This window comes from Mustela putorius, unplaced genomic scaffold (genome assembly GCF_011764305.1).
Source record: "Mustela putorius furo isolate JIRA1106 unplaced genomic scaffold, ASM1176430v1.1 tig00000127_pilon_pilon_pilon, whole genome shotgun sequence".
Classification (NCBI taxonomy): domain Eukaryota; kingdom Metazoa; phylum Chordata; class Mammalia; order Carnivora; family Mustelidae; genus Mustela; species Mustela putorius.
The window spans coordinates 16,607,193-16,626,291 of record NW_025421288.1 but is presented as its reverse complement, the minus strand read 5'-3'; the positions used below and the strand labels follow the sequence as shown (position 1 = coordinate 16,626,291).

Genomic DNA, 19,099 nt, shown 5'->3' with positions numbered 1-19,099 from the left:
GCCCACCGCGCCCGCGGGCTCCCGGGTCTCTAACCTGCCTCTCAGGTTCCTCCCCGCGGCCCCGCCCTGGCCCGGCCCAGCCGCGCGTCCCTCCCGCTGCCGAGCCCGGGCGCCCAGGCGAGAAGCCGACAGACGGGCGGACGGACGCGCGGACAAGGGGACCCACGGGCGGCGCGATCGCGGGGCCGCGAGGAGCAGGTGAGCGCCCCACGGTCTCCACCTGCCCACCCCGCCCTGCCGGGCACCCGCCGGAGCTTTGGCGGAGGAGCGACCCAGAATCCCTGCGGACAGACGGCGGTCTGACTCGGCCTCAGTTTCCCCAGCCGGCCGTGCGATGGGGGCTCTGGCCGGAATCTGTGGGCCGGGCCGGAGTGCAGGAGGTGCGATAGGGCTGCGCGGAACCTGCGGCCAGAAGCCTGGTCCCGCTGCGGCCTGCTCTGCCCGGCCTGATCCTGGGGCGGTGCCGGTGCACAGGGACTTTTTAAAAGCAGTGGCCCCTGAGTCAGCCGGCCCCCTCCCAGCCCCGGGGCTCGGCGGACGGAACCCCTTCCTCCAGCGAAGGGGGTGGGAAGCGGCTGGAAGGTCCCAAACCCCCTTCCACGGGACAGGCTGAGGCCTCCTTTGCGGTCAGTGGCTCCCTGTGGGTCGGGTAGGGAGGCACTTCCTGGCTGTCTGAGCCAGGAGGGAATCCAGGGCCAGAGAAGCATCAGGCTAGGGTCAAGTTCTGGGTCAAGGGGTGTGGGAGTTTCAGGGAGGAGGAGGCTGTGTGCTCGGCTGCAGGAAGCCTGTGTGTGCCGGACCTGAGGCTCCCCCAGGTTCCTTCTCCCTGGGCCAGGCTGGCCTGGGGCCGCCCCTCTGTGGGAAGGTGTCCCTGGTGGCAGGGGAGGAGGGTAGGCAGGTGTATGGTGTTTCTGAGGTGCACCCAAAGACCACCTCTGCCCCAGCTCCAGGGGTAGTCAGCCCCAGCAGTGAGCCAGGGCCCAGCTGGGGGCGCCTCTCCTTCCCTACCCCTGCACGGCTCCCCCAGCCCCTTTGGGGAGGACTGGGGGGAGGGCCCTGCCCCGGGGGGCCTCTCCTGGGGCCCGCCTAGGACTAGGACAGGACGGGGCCTCAGCGCCTCAGCATGCGGCCCCGCCCAGTCTGTCGGGTCCCCGGTGCCTGCCTCCCCAGCGCACCCGGAGCCCACCCCTTCCCCACCCAGGCTTAGTCCTTACCAGCCAGGTGGGGCCTCCCCAGCAGGAGGCTCCCAGAGGGGCAGAGCCAGGACCAGAGGGGTTCCCCCATTCCAGGGCTCCACCCGGCTCCCCCTGGGCCTTAAGCCGACTCCTCCCCAAGGTCACTTGGCTGTGAGCTGGAATTTGAACTTGGAGCTGGTCCCTCCACCCTCCCTGCCCTACTGGGGCCTCCACCGCAGCCCAACCAGGCACCATGCTCGGCCTTCCCTCCGCACCCGGAAGATGGCTGCAGGAAAACCAAAGTGAAGCCTGGGCCCTGGGCTGGTCCCGATCCCAGGGGCCCACATGGCTCCCCTGCCCCAGTTGCCAGGCCGGACTGGGCCTGTGGCGGCCCCTCCCCCAGCTCTTCCCCACCCCAGACGCCAGCACCTGGACTCACATCTGTGGCTGGCTGTGCCCGGCCCCCACCCTGCTCCAGGGAGTTGAAGGCCATGGGTTCACGGCCATGCCTGGCCTAGACGCCCCAAGGAGGGGGGCTGTGTGTGCCCGGGGGCCTAGTTTTTCTGCCCAGGTGTGTGTGTACCCAGACACACGTGCCCAGTGCCCTTGGCTGAGCCCGTCAGGAATCCCATTAAGCAAACACTCAGTTCTCTCGCTGAGGTCATGAGCGTTCCGGACATTCTCCACAGACGGGTGATCAGAGGAATCTGGCCAAGCCTCTACTCCCGCTCACCCTCAGAGAGCCAGGACCCTCGGGGGCACATGGGAGGGGGTGGTCTAAAGCCCCCAGGCCTCTCACACCTCCTGGAGACCCTCTATGTCAGTAGGACCTGGTCAAACCAGAAGGAACCCTAGATACCCATTCCCCTGGCCTGGGACCACCCACTCTGGCTGACCCTACATACAGAGGGACAGCCTTGGCCGAGGTCCCCAGAGGACACAGGCCCCACAGGACATGTTAGCCTGGCCCAGAGGGGCCAGGTCTGCTCACCACCCAGAGGGTGTGCTCCCTCTAGACCTTGTTCTGGGCTCTGGGTCCCCAACCTCCCTCCCCGTCCCCCACCCCAACGCCATCCAGGGTCCAGTCTCATACTGTGCTGCTTTCCTCTGGTATTGGCTCCCACCTGCTTCAGGGCCTTTGAACATGGTTCCCCCTGCTTGGAAGTGGTTCCTCTCCCAGGTCCCCTTTCAGAGCACTAGGACACTGTCCTTGCAGGCCGGCCCCAGATAGCCCTGAGAGCGGGACTCCCCTACTGGTCCACCCTGGGGCACATGTCTGCCAGCTGCCACCTGGGCCCGGAGGTCCCGCTGTGGCCAGGAGGCAGAACTCTGCGCCCTGAGGACACCCTGCCCAAGCACCCTGGGGAACCTGGGGAGGACATCAGGGCCGCAGCCTCTGGATCTGGGTGGGCGGCAGAGATCAAGCCTTGGGAGCTGTGAAGCCACCCACCAGGCCCCAGGGAGGTGTCAGCTCGGCTGCGGTCTCCACTCAGGTGTGGGCCCGGCACGAGGTCCTGGACTCCAGCCACAAGGCTGCCTTTCCATCACCAGCCACCACCAACGACGCCATGAGCCAGCTGGGGTCCGTGAGCTGCTGCCCGGGTGCTGCCAAGTGAGTCCCCACCCCCGACCCACTGAGCAGTCCCCAGGGAGGGGTGCGGTGTGGGCCTCGCCCTCAACAGCCCCTCCCCTGCAGTGGCAGCCTGGGCCGGTCTGACGGTGTGCCAAGATGAGTGCCAAGGACCTGTTTGGTGAGTGAGGCTGGAGGATGGGCTGTGGGGTCTCGCCCACTCCCCTCTCCCAGGCTGCGCCAGGCGCCCACCAGAGGGAGGCGGGCCAGCCCTCAGTGTCCAAAGGAGGTCCCTGGACCCTCAAGAAGCAACAGCTGCTCAGGTTCCTCCTTCCCTCCCTCGCTGTAAGGAGAGAGGCCTTTACTAATAATTCAGGGACCATCAATATTGATTGGGCAGTGCTCTTCGCCGCAACCCGATAGCCCGGGGGGTGCGGCTTCCGCTGGACCGAGCGCCAGGCGGCTGAAGGGGCGGAGCCTGGCCAGCCCCACCTCGCCCCGCTCTGCCCCTCCCCCTAGGCTCACTGGTGTGCCCTGTCTGGAAAGTGAGGAGCCCCGGGGAGGGGCCCGGAGATGTTAGCTCCCGGCTCTTGGAGGAGGGGATGCCCGGGACTGGACACTTGCCCCGGAAGGTGGGCCAGGAGCCTCCTTGGGAGGAGATGCTCAGCCTCTTCCAGCCCCCCAGGACCGACCCCTAGCAAAGGGGTCCTGGGGGCAGAGGGAGCTGGGGGTCCTTTCCCGGGGGCCATTCTGGGGGCAGAGGAGGTTTTCGCTCTGCCCAGAAGGTCCCTCACATTTCACACCCTCGAGTCCTTTCTGGCGGCAGCACCCCTCGCCTCCACGCAGCCTCCCTGTGGCCCAGCCAGGGCGCCCAGTCCCAGTGCCAGGGCTGTGGGGCCTGCCCTCTGCTGTGAGTGACTGGTGACTCCCTGCTCAGAACAGAGGAAGAAGTACTCCAACTCCAACATCATCATGCAGGAGACCTCCCAGTACCACGTCCAGGTGAGGCCAGCCCCCAAGGAGCACCCCCAGCGTCCCTGTGCAGATGGGGAAACTGAGGCACAAGAAGACAGCCCAGCTTCCAACTCCCACAGCAGGCAGCCAGAGCCAGGGACTGCCCCACACCTGTCCTCGGATCAGCCACAGTAGGGGGTGCCCTCCAATCCTGGGAAGGTCACAGTCTGGGGGCCATGAGAGCCGTGGAGCTGTTTCAGGGGAATGAAGCTGCCAGTGGCCAGCACAGGCCAGGCGAGGACAAGGCCCGGGTGCTGTCTGGCAGCACTCAGGTGGGAGAGCCCTGTGGGAAGGAAACTGGCCCCAGACAAGACACTGGATGAGCACGGAGAAGACAGGACACAGACAGGCTTAGTGAGGCCCCGCAGGGAAAGCCAGGTCACATGGACTCTGCGAGGGTCCGCACTCTCGGCCGCACTCCAGACCAGCGGCCAGCTCAATTTTAGTATATGTGCTGCCGAAGCGAGCACCAGCGGCCAGCTCAGAAGGGTTTTCACCCTGGGTGAGCTTTGATTCACACTTAGAACTCAGGAAATTTGTTTTTAAATGACCTTCCTGGTTGTTGGCCACTGTCCCAGCCTGTAGGACAGCAGGGCTCAGAAGGGCTGAGGAGGGAGGAGGGGCAGCCTTAGACCAGGAACGGGGGGGCTTGGACCAGGAAATAGGGGGACCCTGAGCCAGGAAGGGGGGCCCTGGATCAGGAAGAGGAGTCCTTGGTCAGGAAGGGGGGCCCGGACTTGGTCAGGAAGGAAAGATGAGGACTTCCCTCCCCACAGAACCCCTAAACCCAAGAGGCCAGGCAAGTCGCCGCTTTCTGAGTGTCAGGTTCCTGATCTAGATGTGGGGCCACAGAGACACTGGGAGTCCGTAGGCTCCGGAATTGGGCTGTGTTGAGCGAGCAGCCCTTCCTGCCAGGCATCTGCTGGCTCAGGGTCGAAGGGCAGAGCACAGGGTGGGGACAGGTCAGCTTCGTCCCCTTCCTTCCAGGCAGCTCGGCCACCCCTCTCGGGGTTGGGGCAACGTTGCCCTTCTGGACTTTGCTCCAAGCTGACGTGTGGAGAGACCCCAGCCCAGGGCTACCTCTCCTGCTTGTCCAGCAGCTGGCAGGGCTGGGGGAGTGGATGGGCTTTGCCTGCCCCTCCCAGGTGAGGAAACCAAGGCACACAGCGAGGGAAGGAGGTGGGAGCAAGATCAGACCCGGCCCTGGCAATGGGGGGCTGCCAAGCCTCACAGGTTTGTTAGTTTTCCTGTTTTCTAAGTTAGTGTGCCACAGGGGAGGGCGTGGCCGGCCGTTCAGGTTGGGGCCGTCACCCACCTGGCCGGGACACAGCAGCTCCTTCACCCTGGAACGCACTGCCGCTGACCTTGACAGCCACCGTGTTCCCCATGCGCCATCCAGCAACACCACTCTGTCCCTTGGCCCTCGAGTTTTGCTTTTGGAGAATCCCCCTCTCTCCCCGCGCTGCTCCAGTCGTGGAATTCATATTAGAACACCTTTGTTCTGCTGGGTGGACTTCTTTCAAGAAAACGCATGTGTAGGATGAGGCTTCTCTAAGCTCTGGGCTGCAAGGAACATCTCCCCCAGGCATGCTAGCCCCTGAGGACCCGACGGGTGGCCCTGCTTCTGGACACGTGTGCGTACAACTGCACCTGCTGGCGGGTGGGACCCTTTGCACACATCGTCAAGTGTGTGGGCCAGAGAGAGCTTCTGCGGGTCTGGCTCGCGGTCGATGTGCGTGACTGTGTCGCATGAGCAGAAGGGCGTGATTCTGAAGCTGTCCGGCCATATCCACTTCCCCCAAGGTTAAGGGCATTTTGTTGGCGTTTGTTTTTAGGGTGGAAGTGCGTGGTCATTGCCCGACCCAAGGCTCTGAAGAGTCCTCCCTGTGTCTTCTTCTAGAGACACCGGAGTTGAGGCTTTTCCATTTCAGTCTGTGACCCACTCGAACTGGATTTTTGTGTATGAGACTCGCGGCTAATTTTTCCCCATAGCAACGTGCTGTTACACCAAGAAGACATCCAATTGCTTCGGTGTCCTTGCCAAAAACCAAGGAGCTGAACATGGATGAGTCTGTCCATGCTTTGTTTCCCGACCTTTCCCTCACTCGGGCTTTGTTACTGAACTTGAGACCAAGCAGTCTCATCCTGCAGCTTCGTACGCCTTCTCCTAAGACCTTCCGACCGGCGCCAGCTCTGTGGGCTGCATTCACATTCCAAGCCCCCAGAAAAGCCTGCTGGAATTGTTTTTTAAGACTTTATTTGTTTATTTGACAGAGATCACAGCTAGGCAGAGAGGCAGTCAGGGGCGGGGCACCCCAAGCCTGGTAGAACTGTGACTGGCCTTGAGTCAGTTGAGTCCCACCAAACAGGTGTCGCGTGACAGGACGCCGCGCTGACCCTGAGTCCTTCTGTGAGCCAGGGTCACTCGGGCGTCCCTCAGAATGTTCACCGTTTCCACTGGAAGGGTCTGGAGTGTCTCTACACATTCCTCAGGTATTTGACGTGTAGAAGCTGTGGTAAATGGCACAGTCTTTTAAAAAGCCGTTTTGGGGGGCACCTGGGGGGCTCAGTGGGCTAAAGCCTCTGCCGTCGGCTCAGGTCATGATCTCAGGGTCCTGGGATCGAGCCCCGCGTCTGGCTCTCTGCTCAGCAGGAGCCTGCTTCCCCCCGCCCCACCTGCCTCTCTGCCTCCTTGTGATCGCTGCCTCCCTCTCTCTCTCTCTGTCAAATAAATAAAATAAAATCTTAACAAATAGAAAGGCACTTTCGGATCATCACATATGGAGGAACGATTAAATCTCCGTACAGTGACCGAGTGTCCTGAGATGTGGCTGAACTCACCTGCTCGCGTGAGCAACCTGATGGGAACCCCCTGACTTTCCTACCCACAGACAGGCTGTCTGAAACACAGAACTGCTTACCGTATGTTTAGAACTTCGCCGTCCTGGCTAGGACCGCCAGTACGATGCGGAGTAAAAGGAACACGGAGTGCACGTCCCTGTGTCCCATTCTAGGAAGAAATATCCAGTATTTCCCCGCTGTGCAGGCTGCCTATTTTTGTAGGTAGTTTCTGAGTGAGGAAGCTCCTTCCCGTTCTTTGCCGAGAGTTTTTATCAGGAGAGGTGTTAAATTTTGTCCAGTGCTTTCTCCAAATTTACAGAGATGTATTTGCGACTCCTCAGGCCGTCACGCTGATTTTTCTCAATGTCGAGCCGCCCTCGCGTTTCTGCGATGGACCTTGTTCGTCCGTGTGCAGGACCCTTTCTGTGTGTGGAGGGACTCACTTGTGGATATTGTGTCTGCGTTGATGTTCATTAGAGGGTTTGCTCTATAATTTTCCCGTAAAGCCGGGACGGATCTTGGTGTCAGAATGGTGGTGCCTTATCGAATGAGTGGGGAAAGCGTCCCTACTCCTTGGCTTTCAGAAAGAATTTGTGAAAGACTGTTTTTACTTCTTCCTTAAGTTTTTCTTAGGATTCACCTGGGAAGCCCTCTGAATATAGGGGTTTCATGGGAGATTTTTGGCTATGAATTCACTTGGACGCATGGAGGATCTGTAGTGATCGACCTCCTCTTCTCCTAGTTGTTGGCCGCTGGTGTTCTCTCTCTCCCTCTCAGCAGTCCTGGCGGGGTTGATCCGTTTCATTCATCTTTCCGGATTTTCATCATCTTTCTAGAGCGAACTTCAGACTTCGTTGATTTTTCTGTACCGCTTGTCCGGTCATGACTTTTCTCTCCTCCGGACACCCTTCTTCCCGCTTACTTGGGTCTCATGGGCTCGCCTTTTTCACGCCTACAGAAGACGTGCAGGTCACGGATATGAAATATTCCTTCTTTTCTAACTTCTTTATTCACGGCTGTACGTTCCTTCCTACCAACTCCTTTCTCCATATCCTGCACCGTTGGTACGCATGCCTTTAGCTTTTATTGTTTTAAGATTTAATTTTACTTATTTGAGCGACGGAGAGAGAGCAAGAGCAGGCTGAGGGGCAGAGGGAGAGGGAGAAGCGGGCTCCCCGGCGGGCCTCGACCCTGGCACCCTGGGAATCCTGACTTCATCCGAAGGCAGATGCGTCACCTACTGAGCCACCAGGGACCCCACGCTCGCACCTTGACTGCCATTCGGTCGCGAACATTTTCTGGTTCCCCACGACTCCTTCTCTGCCCGTCTTTGCTCACCTGAGCACGCACAGCGACACACTCAGCGACGTTCTCCCCTGCCCCTGCTTGTGGGGCCTGCGGTGTCCTGAGGTCGCTCCGGGCTCTCTTTGTTTTCATTTGTCTCAAAGTCTTGCCCGATTTCCCTCCTGACGTCCTTCACCGTTGGATGTTGATGTAGGAGTGCACTGCTCAATTTCCAATTATTTGAGGGTTTTCTAGTCATTTCTGTTACTGGTTCCTCTATAATCCCATTATGGGCAGAACACACTTTGCCGGGTTTCCGTCACGTGGAGGGCACAGTGACTTGTCTCGGAGCCAGGGAGATAGTTTTGCTTGGTTCAGTGGCGTCAGGTTTTGCCAACAGTGTGTGCTCCGGGACTCGCCCGCCTCAGCCACAGTAGGGCCCCCGCTCCCTCTGACCTGCTGACGCACAGGTCGGCGGGGACCACCCCCCAGGACCACACTGGGTCTCAAAGGGGGTAGGGGTCCCTGAATTGTGAGGAGAGAGCGCCTGGGGCGTGCAGAGCGGGGCCTCCCGCTCCCCCACAGCTAACCTGCGCATGGGGCCCGCCAGGACGCGTTGGACTGGTCCGTGAAACGGGCAGAAAGCCGGCACTTGACCCCTCAGAAGCAGGGGCGTCGGACTGCACTTGGCAATTCTTTTGTTCAATGAGACGACACACAATTTTCTGTATTAAAAAGTGAGTTATATTTCTTTTCCCAGAGACTCTCTTGTCAGCTCTTTTGCCGATTTTTCTATTGGAGTGTTAATCTTTTACTTATTCACAGATTTTTTTCATTCATTTAATCATTTATCTCTGGTATTCTTACTAACTATACTTAACAAAATAGAGCTTTTAACAAAGGAAGAGTTGCCGTTGGACTAAACGTTGGTCTTTTTACATAAGATCAGCCTTCGCCGGGTCTATTACAGTGGTTTGTTCCACTTTTATTTTTCTTTTTACTTTGTAGACAGTGTTTTCTCCAGGCAGAAATGTTTGCTTTTTTTTTTTTTTTTTTTTTTTTTTTTTTTTTTTTTTTTTTTTTTTTTTTTTTTTAAGATTTTATTTATTTATTCGACAGAGAGAAATCACAAGTAGGCAGAGAGGCAGGCAGAGAGAGAGAGAGGAGGAAGCAGGCTCCCCGCTGAGCAGAGAGCCCGATGCGGGACTCGATCCCAGGACCCTGAGATCATGACCTGAGCCGAAGGCAGCGGCTTAACCACTGAGCCACCCAGGCGCCCTGCTTTTTTTTTTTTTTTTAAGGTTTATTTATTTATTTATTTGACAGAGATCACAAGTGGGCAGAGAGGCAGGCAGAGAGAGGGGGGTGAAGCAGGCTCCCAGCTGAGCAGAGAGCCCGATGCGGGGCTCGATCCCAGGACCCTAAGACCATGACCTGAGCCGAAGGCAGAAGCTTAACCCACTGAGCCCCCCAGGCGCCCCAGAAATGTTTACTTTTTCATTAGGTCAGATTTTTTGGTCTTTTGTTCTGAGCGCCTGGACTTTCTTCCTTGCTTAGGAAGGCCGTGAGGAAGGCCGTTCTGAGGTCACCAGAAATCGTCCAGCACTTTCTCCTGGTGCTTTTGCGGCTGGGCCTCGACTGCCCAGCGTTGCAGACAGTGTTTCCGGGTGGCTCAGCGCTGGTGACTGACTGCAGCCAAGGACGGGAGACACGTGGGGGAGCCCTAGAGGGAGGAGGAGCCTGAGTCAGGCCTGGGCGCGGAGGAAGAAGGAGGGTCCCCAGAAGGGGAGGACTGGGCTGCTCAGGGGTCCCCAGGGCCACCCCACAAAGCACTCCACGTGGCCGTTCAGAGGCTCCCTCATCCCAGTACACTCACTGAGGCCTGCTGTGTGCCTGGCCCCGTCCCAGGCACTAGGGCCATAGCAGTGAGTCCAGCAGCCAGCAGCTAGTGTCAGACTGTGATCAACAAAACAAGGCAGGTCAGGGGTTGAGAGTGCCAGCCGCCGGAGCCAGGCAGGGGGAGCAGGTCTGAGCGGAGCCTTGAAGGAAGACAGGGCTGGGGAAGAGCAGGGGAGGCTAACTGGGAGTAGACCATGCAAAGGGCCTGGGGTGAGCCTGAGCCAGGTCTGCTGGGGGCACAGGGAGGCCGGTGTGCCCGGAGCCCAGCCACAGCAGATGAGGTGGGGAGGCAGAGAGTCTGTGTGCGGCTGCCAAAGGTTTTGTCGGGCATGTCCTCGGCCCCCACAGACAGCCAGGAAGGCAGAGCAGAGACCTTCCCCTAAGGTAGGGCTATGTGTCTTCAGACCCCCAGGGTAGGGGATGTTCCCCCCACACCCCACCCTCAGGCTCCCAAGGTTGGCCCTGGCACCTCAGGCCCCCGGGGTGCAGCCCCTTGACCCTCGTCTGGGCACACGGAGGGGCCTCACCAGCGTGACCCCCTGGCCACCCCCAGCACCTGGCCACGTTCATCATGGACAAGAGTGAGGCGATCGTGTCTGTGGACGACGCCATCCGGAAGCTGGTGCAGCTGAGCTCCAAGGAGAAGGTGTGGGCGCAGGAGATGCTGCTGCAGGTCAATGACCAGTGTCTGCGGCTGCTTGACGTGGAGACCCAGGTGTGGCAGCCTCGGGGCAGCCGAAGGCCGGGACCCAGGCTGCGGGGGCCTCCCCGTGGGGCGGGCAGGATGAGGAGGGCGAAGGTTCGGTGGGGCAGGGAGGGCTGCAGGCCGGCGAGCATCCAGGCGACCCTGGCCCGCGTAGCGCCCTGCCCACCTCTGGCTCCAGCCTGTCTCACAGCCGTCCCAAGGCAGCGCCAGGGCCTGGTAGAGTCCCGGTCGGCGTCTGTGCCCCGTCCCCCATCGGTTATGTCCGTGACCGTGTCCACGGCACACACCCCGCAGGCCGGGCTCCCAGGGCGCTGTGTCCGTGGCCCAAGTCCACCTGGCGCGGGTGGCTGTGAGCCTGCGTCTGTCGGGCCGTGTGTGGGGGTCACATCCAGAGTCGCGCCCGGGCGACCCCGCCAAGCTGCCTCCGAGCCCCCTGTCCCACAGGAGGAGCTGGAGAACTTCCCGCTGCCCACCGTGCGGCACAGCCAGACGGTGCCCAACCAGCCGCGGTGCCCCTCGGTGCTGCTGCTCGTGTGCCAGGACTCGGAGCAGAGCAAACCCGACATCCACTTCTTCCACTGCGACCAGGTGGAGGTGAGGAGGGGCGGCGGCGGGAGGGCCCAGGCGCCTGCGCCTGCCTGACCCCCGGTGCCCCCAGGCGGAGCTGGTGCACGAGGACATCGAGAGCGCGCTGGCCGACTGCCGTCTCGGGAAGAAGCTGCGGCCGCAGACCCTGAAGTAGGCGGGGGGCGCGGGGGCGGCGCGAGGGCGGCGCGAGGGCGGCGCGGGGGGGCGGCGGGCCAGGCTGAGCGCCCTTCGGCCCCTTGCAGGGGACACCAGGAGAAGATCCGGCAGCGGCAGTCGGTCCTGCCCGCCCCCAGGGGCCCAGCCCCCATCCCCTTCCAGCGCTACGGCGGTGACTCCCCGGCCGCCAAGAACCGAGTGGGCCCGCCGATGCCCCTCCCCGAGCCAGGTCTGCGGAGGGAGCCGCACTGGGGCTGCCTGCGGGTCCCTGGGGGCGGCCCTCGGCAGGAACAGCTGATGTCTGCCTCCCCCGTCCAGGCTTGCGCCGCCGGGAGTCGCAGGATGAGGAGCCCCGCGCGGTGCTGGCTCAGAAGATAGAGAAGGAAACGGTGCGTCTTGGGGCGGGTGGGGCGCCCCTCACCTGCCCGGGGTCCCCATCGGGTGGGGGCCCCTCCAGCCAGCCCCCGGGGTAGCACCCACCTCCTCCCCCAGGCCGGGGACCAAGAGACAGTGTGTGGGGCAGTCCCTGCCCCCGAAGTCTGACCCCCGCCTCCACTCTGACCCCAGCAAATCCTCAACTGTGCCCTGGACGACATTGAGTGGTTCGTGGCTCGGCTGCAGAAGGCGGCAGAGGCTTTCAAACAGCTGAACCAGCGGAAGAAGGGGAAGAAGAAAGGGAAGAAGGGGCCAGCAGGTGCGGAAGGGGAGGGGGTCCCCGAAGCGACTGTGGGGGTGTGGGGAGACGGAGACGGGGAGGGAGGAGACAACAGGGCGCGAAGGCGGCAGGGGCCACTGCTGCAGAAGATGGGGCCGGGCAGGCGGGCGGCTGGAGGCCAGGCCGCCCACCCAGGCGCGGGGAACGGCGGCCAAGCTGAGCCAGGGCCCCGTTCCAGAGGGTGTCCTGACGCTGCGTGCACGACCCCCCACGGAGGCCCAGTTCATCGACTGTTTTCAGAAAATCAAGCTGGCTGTCAACCTGCTGGTGAGTGCCAGGCCCCCTCCCACCCCGTCCCTACCCGTCCCTCTGTGCTGACAGTGCGGGGAGTGCGGGTCTTTGCCCGCCTTGTGGGCAGCCCCATCGCCCGCCTGTCTGCTCACCCCCAGGCCAAGCTGCAGAAGCACATCCAGAGCCCCAGCGCGGCCGAGCTCGTGCACTTCCTCTTCGGACCTCTGGACCTGGTGCCTGGGGCTGGGAGCGGGACCCCGGGGTGGTTTGCCCCTGGCTAAACGGGGGGGGGGGGGAACCAAATGCCTACCTTGGGCAGGCAACTGGGGCCACGTGCCCAGGCTGTGGGCATGGCTGGCCGGTGGTGCTGCCAGCGAGCCAGCTGGGACGGGGGTCCGGGGCTCAGGGGCTCCTCTGAATCCCGCTGTGCCTTAGATCGTCGGCACCTGTGGGGGCCCAGACATCGCACGCTCCGTCTCCAGCCCTATGCTTTCCCGCGAGGCCGTGGGCTTCCTGCAAGGCCACCTAGTCCCCAAGGAGATGACACTATGGGAGTCGCTGGGGGAGACATGGACGCGTCCCCGGTGCGGTGGCAGCAGCGGGCAAGGGGGCGTGGGAAGGGCCCCTGGGCTGGGTGAGGGGTGGGAACCAGCTGAGGTGGGGCCCGTTCCCATGGGTGGGCCTGGCTCACCCCAGGACCTCCCACCTCCAGATCAGAGTGGCCACGGGAGCCGCAGGTGCCCATCTACGTGCCTAAGTTCCACAGCGGCTGGGAGCCACCCCTGGACGTGTTCCAGGAGGCTCCCTGGGAAGTGGAGGGGCTGGCGTCTGCCCCCGACGATGAGGTCAGAGCACTCACGGCCCCACCCCAGACGGGCCTTCCCCTCCTCCACCACTGCTCACCGCCTCAGCCCACTGCTGTCCACTGCCCTCACCCCACACCAAGCCCAGGTGGTCCGTTTTCCCCACAGCCGACTCCCGTGAACCGATCATCCTTCCGAAACTCCCCCAAACACAGCCTTGTATCTGAGCCCACAGCTCCGGCCCCGGGAGACCCTCTTCCCCCAGTGAGCGCCCCACATGCTCACAGGTAAGTCCCTCTGAAAATGAGGGAGTGTGACACTCCCCCCTAGAAACAGGGAGGCGCTGAGAGGAGTGTGCTGCCACCAGGTGGCGGCACATGCCTTGTTCATGGGGTTCAAAACGGCATTTTTCCAAACTAGAACCAGGTTTTCATTCTAACTTTACAACATAAAATTGAAGAGAAGAATCTCAAAACCACCTGTAAACTCACACGCGCTCTCTCTTTGGGTGTCCTCATGTATGTCTTAGAATCACGGTTAGAAGTTTACCAAGTCAGGGACACCTGGGGGGCTCCGTTGTTAAGCGGATGCCTTTGGCTCAGGTCATGATCCCAGGGTCATGGGATCGAGCCCCACATCGGGCTCCCTGCTCAGAGGGAAGCCTGCTTCCCCCTCTCCCACTCCCCCTGCTTGTGCTCCCTCTCCCACTGTGTCTCTCTCTGTCAAATAAACAAATAAAATCTTAAAAAAAAAAAAATGAAGAAGAAGTTTACCAAGTCACTAAACTTAAGTGGGGTCACCAACCCTGTCGCCCCATTGGGGCTGATTCAGGCCCAGCTTCAGAGCCAGAAAAGGAGACTGAAGGTTCGAGCCAAGGACAGCCACTCGCCCCACCCGCGCACGCGCTTCCACAGACCCCGGGTCTCGGGTCTCGGGGACTGCCCAGCCTTGCTCCCCTCTGCGCCTCCTTTCTGTTCTCATTCCTGGCCCAAGAGCTGTCCCAGAAGAAAGCTCGTTTCCCTGCCAGGTCCCAGGATTCAGTTTCAGTAGGGGAGGGGGCTGAAGTCTGTGTCTGACCCTCTCGATGCCCCCCACAGCCAGCCTGATGTCCATGACTCCTGGCCTAGGACCACACTTGAAGAAATATTTTCATCCTTTGGCCTCCAACCCCTGGCCAGTCCTGGCTCTGGGGCCACCTCGGCCTCAGCTCCCTCCCCTGTATGGTGTCCCAAGGCCCACCATGTGAGGGAGCTGCCTCGATGACTGGGGGCCAGACTGGCCAGGAGGGGACAGCCCAGCCTGGGTGGCAGCCACAGGCCTGCTGTGTGCTGAGGCCAGGATGCCAACGCCACGCCCCTACAGCCCGTGGGCAGTCCGCTGTGGGTGCCTGTGCACCAGGCTGTGGCTCTGGAAACAGCTGGCCCTCCCCCACTGGTCAGCTGCTTCCAGGGATGGCAGTGACCCTGTCATTTCCTGGGTGCCTTTCTGGCTCTGGGTCCCCTGAGGGACCAGACCTGGCGGCCCCTGATCTTAAACAGGCCTTGCCATGCCCACAGGCCCCCTCCCCCCCCCCCCGCGCAGCCCCCACCTCCATGCAGGGGCCCTAGACGCTCTGGGGCTGTCACAGTTTCCATTCCCGGCTGAGGAGCCTCAGCCTCTCTCTGCTGTGACCTCAGAGAGCTGAGCAGGAGGCAGCACGCACTTGGGAAGCTGCTCCCCCAGCCCAGCCCCAGACCCAGGAGGAGACCCCAGCCCTTCTGTTCCACACAGGGGTTACGAACCGGGGCCAGCCATGGCCAAGTACGTCAGGATCCTCTATGACTTCACAGCCCGCAACGCCAACGAGCTGTCGGTGCTCAAGGATGAGGTCCTGGAGGTGAGCCGGGTCCTGGGCAGGAGGGACCCCTCCAGGAAAGGCAGGTTAAGTGGTGGCCGGGGCAGGCAGGAGCCAGGCGACCCCATGCTGGCATACGGCACACCTGTCCAATCCCTTTCCCCAGGACCCCTTCTCCTGGGCTCCAGTCTGGGTCCACAGCCTGCCCACCCCCAGCACAGCCTGGCTAAGGGGCCTCCTTGTCTCGGGCATCTCAGAGGGGGGCTCAGGGGCCCCCCGTGCTGGGCTAAGCTGGGCTCACGCTGAAGGATGGGTGTTCTCTGTGCCAAGTGGGGGACCCTCTAGGTCTCAGCCAGGGCTCGTCATTCACACCCACCCCTGGAGCCCCCTTGAGACACGGTCTGTTTGGTGCCAGCCCTGAATCCAGGCCACCCACTGGGGGACAGAAAGTGGAGCAGGCTGCTGTGTGGGGGGGTGATCTATATGCAAAGGCCAGAGGCACCCTCACTCAGGATGCTGCTGGGGCGGGGTGGGTGGAGATAAGGGAGGGACCATAGCCTCTGTGGGTGGGATGGAGGCAGGGCAAGGCCTCCAGGGGGACTCAGGACTCCCCCACAGGATTGGGGGGGTTCAGAGCAAACACCTAGAACTCTCTCTGGCCTGCCTGCAAAGAGGGTCTCACACACCCTGCGCTGGGGACCACAGCAGGGTGGAGGCCTGTGAGTTGGCGATGCTTGGGGGGGGTGCCTGCAGGTGCTGGAGGATGGCCACCAGTGGTGGAAGGTTCGGAATCGCAGCGGCCAGGCGGGCTACGTGCCCAGCAACATCCTGGATGAGACTCGGCTAGAGGAGGCACCCCCCCAGCAGGTGAGTGCCCGGAGCCGGGCCTCTGCTGCCCCCACTGCGGAAGGGGAGAGGCGGGGCAGACCCACCCCAGGATCCTCCCTCGGGGCGGGTGGGGCCGCAGGCCCAGGATGGGGGTAGGGGCGAGAAGGGGTGCCTCAGCTTCTCCTGGAGACAACCCTGCGGGGAGGAATGCTGAGCTGAAGCTGATGGCGTCCCCACCCCCGCAGGCCAGTCTGAAATATTGGGGTCCTGCCAGCCCCACACACAAGCTGCCCCCAAGCTTCGCAGGGAACAAAGACGGTGAGAGACGCCCTGCCGGGGGATGAGGGCCACCAGAGCGATGCGGGTACGGGGCCCTGAGCGCCCCCGGGGGGAGGCAGCGGGGAGAGGGTCCCCGAGCAGGGAAGGGCCTCCGCCCCACCCCGCCCCGGGTCAGCTCGCGGCGGGCCTGAGCGCCGGCCCCGCCCGCAGAGCTGATCCACCACATGGACGAGGTCAACGACGAGCTCATCAAGAAGATCAGCCACATCAAGGCGCAGCCGCAGCGGCACTTCCGCGTGGAGCGCAGCCAGCCGGCGGCCGTGCCGCTCACCTACGAGTCGGGGCCGGCCGAGGTCCGCGCCTGGCTGGAGGCCAAGGCCTTTAGCGCGCGGTGAGCGCGGGGCGGGGCCGCGGGGCGGGGCCGCGGGGCGGGGCCGCGGGGCGGGGCCGCGGGGCGGGGCCGCGGGGCGGGGCCGCGGGGCGGGGCCGCGGGGCGGGGCCGCGGGGCGGGGCCGCGGGGCGGAGGGCGGGCGCCCCGCGCTCACGCCCGCCCCGCCCCGCGCCCAGGATCGTGGAGAACCTGGGCATCCTGACGGGGCCGCAGCTCTTCTCACTCAACAAGGACGAGCTGAAGAAGGTGTGCGGGGAGGAGGGCATCCGCGTGTACAGCCAGCTCACCGTGCAGAAGGCCGTCCTGGAGGTGCGCCTGCCCGCCCCGCCCTGCGCCTCCCCGCCCTGCGCCTCCCCGCCCCTCCTCCTTCGGGGCTCCTGGGTGGCGGGGAAAGGGGGAGGCCCCCGGCCGCCGGCCCGGGGCGGGGCCTGAGTCGAGGCTGCCCCACCCGCTCCCCAGAAGCAGCCGGGCGGGTCGGAGCTGGAGGAGCTCATCAGCAAGTTTCACTCCAAGACCCAGCGGCGGCTGGAGGACGACAGCTAGACCTGGCCGGCGGGGCCCGGCACGCCTGCGGCTGGGGGAGACGGAGACGCGCCCGCGGAGAGGCCCGCCGCCGTGCATGGAGTATTATTTTTGTATGTGTGTATACCTTGGACCACGGACACGGGTGGTGGGTGGTGCCGGCTGGGCACGGCTCACCACTTCATGGCACAGGCCTGTCCTCAGGCGCCACAAGGCCTCAGCCTACACCTGTCTGCCCGCCCCGAGGCCTGCCTCCACCAAACTAGCCACCTGAGATGCCAGCCCCTCATGCCCCTGCCCCCGAAGCCAGAGCCCTGGCTTTTCCAGCCCCGCCCAGCCCCCTTCCTCCCGTGACGCCTCTCCCTGAGGCTGCAGAGGCCCCAGGAGGCAGGCAGGGACCTGAACTTTGGCCCCCCATCCACATGGGCGTTCCCCCTGGCACTCGTGACCCTGGCCCCAAACCTCACCTCCACGGCTGCTAGTTTTCCATGCACCTGAACCTCCACACCTCCAGGTGGGCTGTGGGCCCGAAGGGCAGCCGACCTGACCACCGGCTCTGAGCTGGGCCTCGCCCCCAGATATCGCCCATAGCGCCCACCCAGCACGCTGCTTCTCAAGGGTGTCCTGGGAGGTGGTCCGAGCTCCCCTGGGGTGGGTGCGTGCTACACTCCCTCCACCCTGGCCAGGATAGGGGGCGGGGGCGAGAAGGGGTGTCCAGATGGCCTGGACACGTACTCACTCAAGTACGACCTTAGACAGCCCCACACACACCCAAGGCAGAGCTCAAGGAGGGAACTTTGTCCATCCAAGTTTAAGGCCAGGCTTGCCCTGTGTGCTGTGTGGGTGGTGGTTGAGTCTTGGAGCCCTGAACTCTGCCAGTTACACCTAGAGATGAGAGGTGGCTACGGGTCAATAACCATGTCATTAAACCAGTGAGGCGCCCTGACAGCCACATGTCTGTGTCCTGGAGATGGGCTGGGGTCATCATGCACCTGGAGCCTGCCCGCACTCACAGCCTCTGTAAGAACCGCTGGGCAGAGGCCGGGTCACGGGCCTTCCAAATGAGGCCATGTACCCCTGCCTCCAGTAGGGGTACCCAGGAGCCCCTCACCACCACGTGTATCCAAGCGGACCCTGAGGATATCCCTAAGAGGTGCAGGGTTGAGGGGCCCATGCCCACTCTGCACGCTGTGGCTCTCCCAGCCCGAGTGTCCAGAAAGCCCAAGGAACCCAGGTGGGCGGAAGGGCTGGGGAGCCAGGTCTTCGGGACCTCAGGGAGGGCCAGCCAGGGGTGTGAGTCTGAGAGGCAAGGCGGAAGCTCAGCCCCACGCAGAGGGAGGTGCCGCAGAGAAGGGTGCTGACGGGCACCGGACGAGGTGGTGGTGAGCTCGGAGGTATCCGACAGGGAGTAGAGGAGCCCCTGGTCAGCGGCCCTCTGCACCTCCAGGACACCTGACCTCACCTGCCTGGCCCTTGGAGGAGGCTTCTGGCGCCCTCTGCCGGCGGCCCTGCGTGCTGCAGAGTGTGCGTCCTGGGGGCACCTAGTACCCGGCCAGATGGGGACAACTTGATCTCTTGATCTGCGTTTCCAGAAGCAGTGGGTGGGCCAACCCTGGGTGAGGGTGTCTGGAGGGCTCATTCCTGGGGCCTCAACCGCAGGGAGCTCCATGCAGAGGTCGTTCCTTGTGGGGCTGGGGGATGGAGAGGGCTGTCTCTCAGCTGTCGGCTGGTTGGCCACCAAGCCAGGCTCGGCCCTCAGAAGCCCCGACGCTCAGCTGGGACAGACCGCAGGGACAGGGTCTGTCCCCCAGGACGCGGCCACCCGAAGCTGGGCTGCCTCCGGGCCTTGACCGCCATGGCCTCCTCTCCTCGGAAGAGGAAGGTCCTCCCTAAGCTCTAGGCCAAAAGAGGAAGGTTGATCCTCCCAGACCCAGGCAGGACCCCGCAGACAGGGAAATAGAACCAAAAAGGGAATGGGAGGGGTTGTGTGTTGGCTGTCCCTCCAGAAACCCGGGTCCCTCTCGCCTAGAACCACCCGGAAGGATGGGCCTCCTGACCAGACCACCCTCCCACCAGACCAGACCCTGTGGAGCAGGCATGGGCACCCCCAGCTCCGCCTGCTCTGAAGGGGGCCTCTGCTGGCCCTGTGGTGCCCACTAGAACTGGAGCTCAGAGGGACAGCTCCCCATCCTGACCCCACCCGGCAGGGCTCTGCCTCCAGCAGGAAGGTGGTGCTGGCTGGGCTTTGGCGACACTCCCTTCC

General features: G+C 63.0%; 1 protein-coding gene across 1 annotated transcript; it reads left to right on the top strand.

The window, feature by feature from the left end:
• The first annotated feature begins 43 nt into the window (after window positions 1-43).
• EPS8L2 (EPS8 like 2) lies at window positions 44-17,784 on the top strand. Its single transcript, XM_045066978.1, is given in 22 exon segments — window positions 44-198; window positions 2,669-2,787; window positions 2,872-2,894; window positions 2,897-2,926; window positions 3,683-3,747; window positions 10,337-10,498; window positions 10,934-11,083; window positions 11,148-11,227; window positions 11,320-11,462; window positions 11,552-11,622; window positions 11,801-11,927; window positions 12,127-12,215; window positions 12,338-12,412; window positions 12,615-12,763; window positions 12,892-13,024; window positions 13,151-13,269; window positions 14,753-14,858; window positions 15,570-15,683; window positions 15,890-15,962; window positions 16,134-16,314; window positions 16,491-16,623; window positions 16,774-17,784. Coding segments are annotated over 21 exon segments (2,151 nt in total). The 5' UTR covers window positions 44-198; window positions 2,669-2,743; the 3' UTR covers window positions 16,858-17,784.
• Window positions 17,785-19,099: the final 1,315 nt, after the last annotated feature.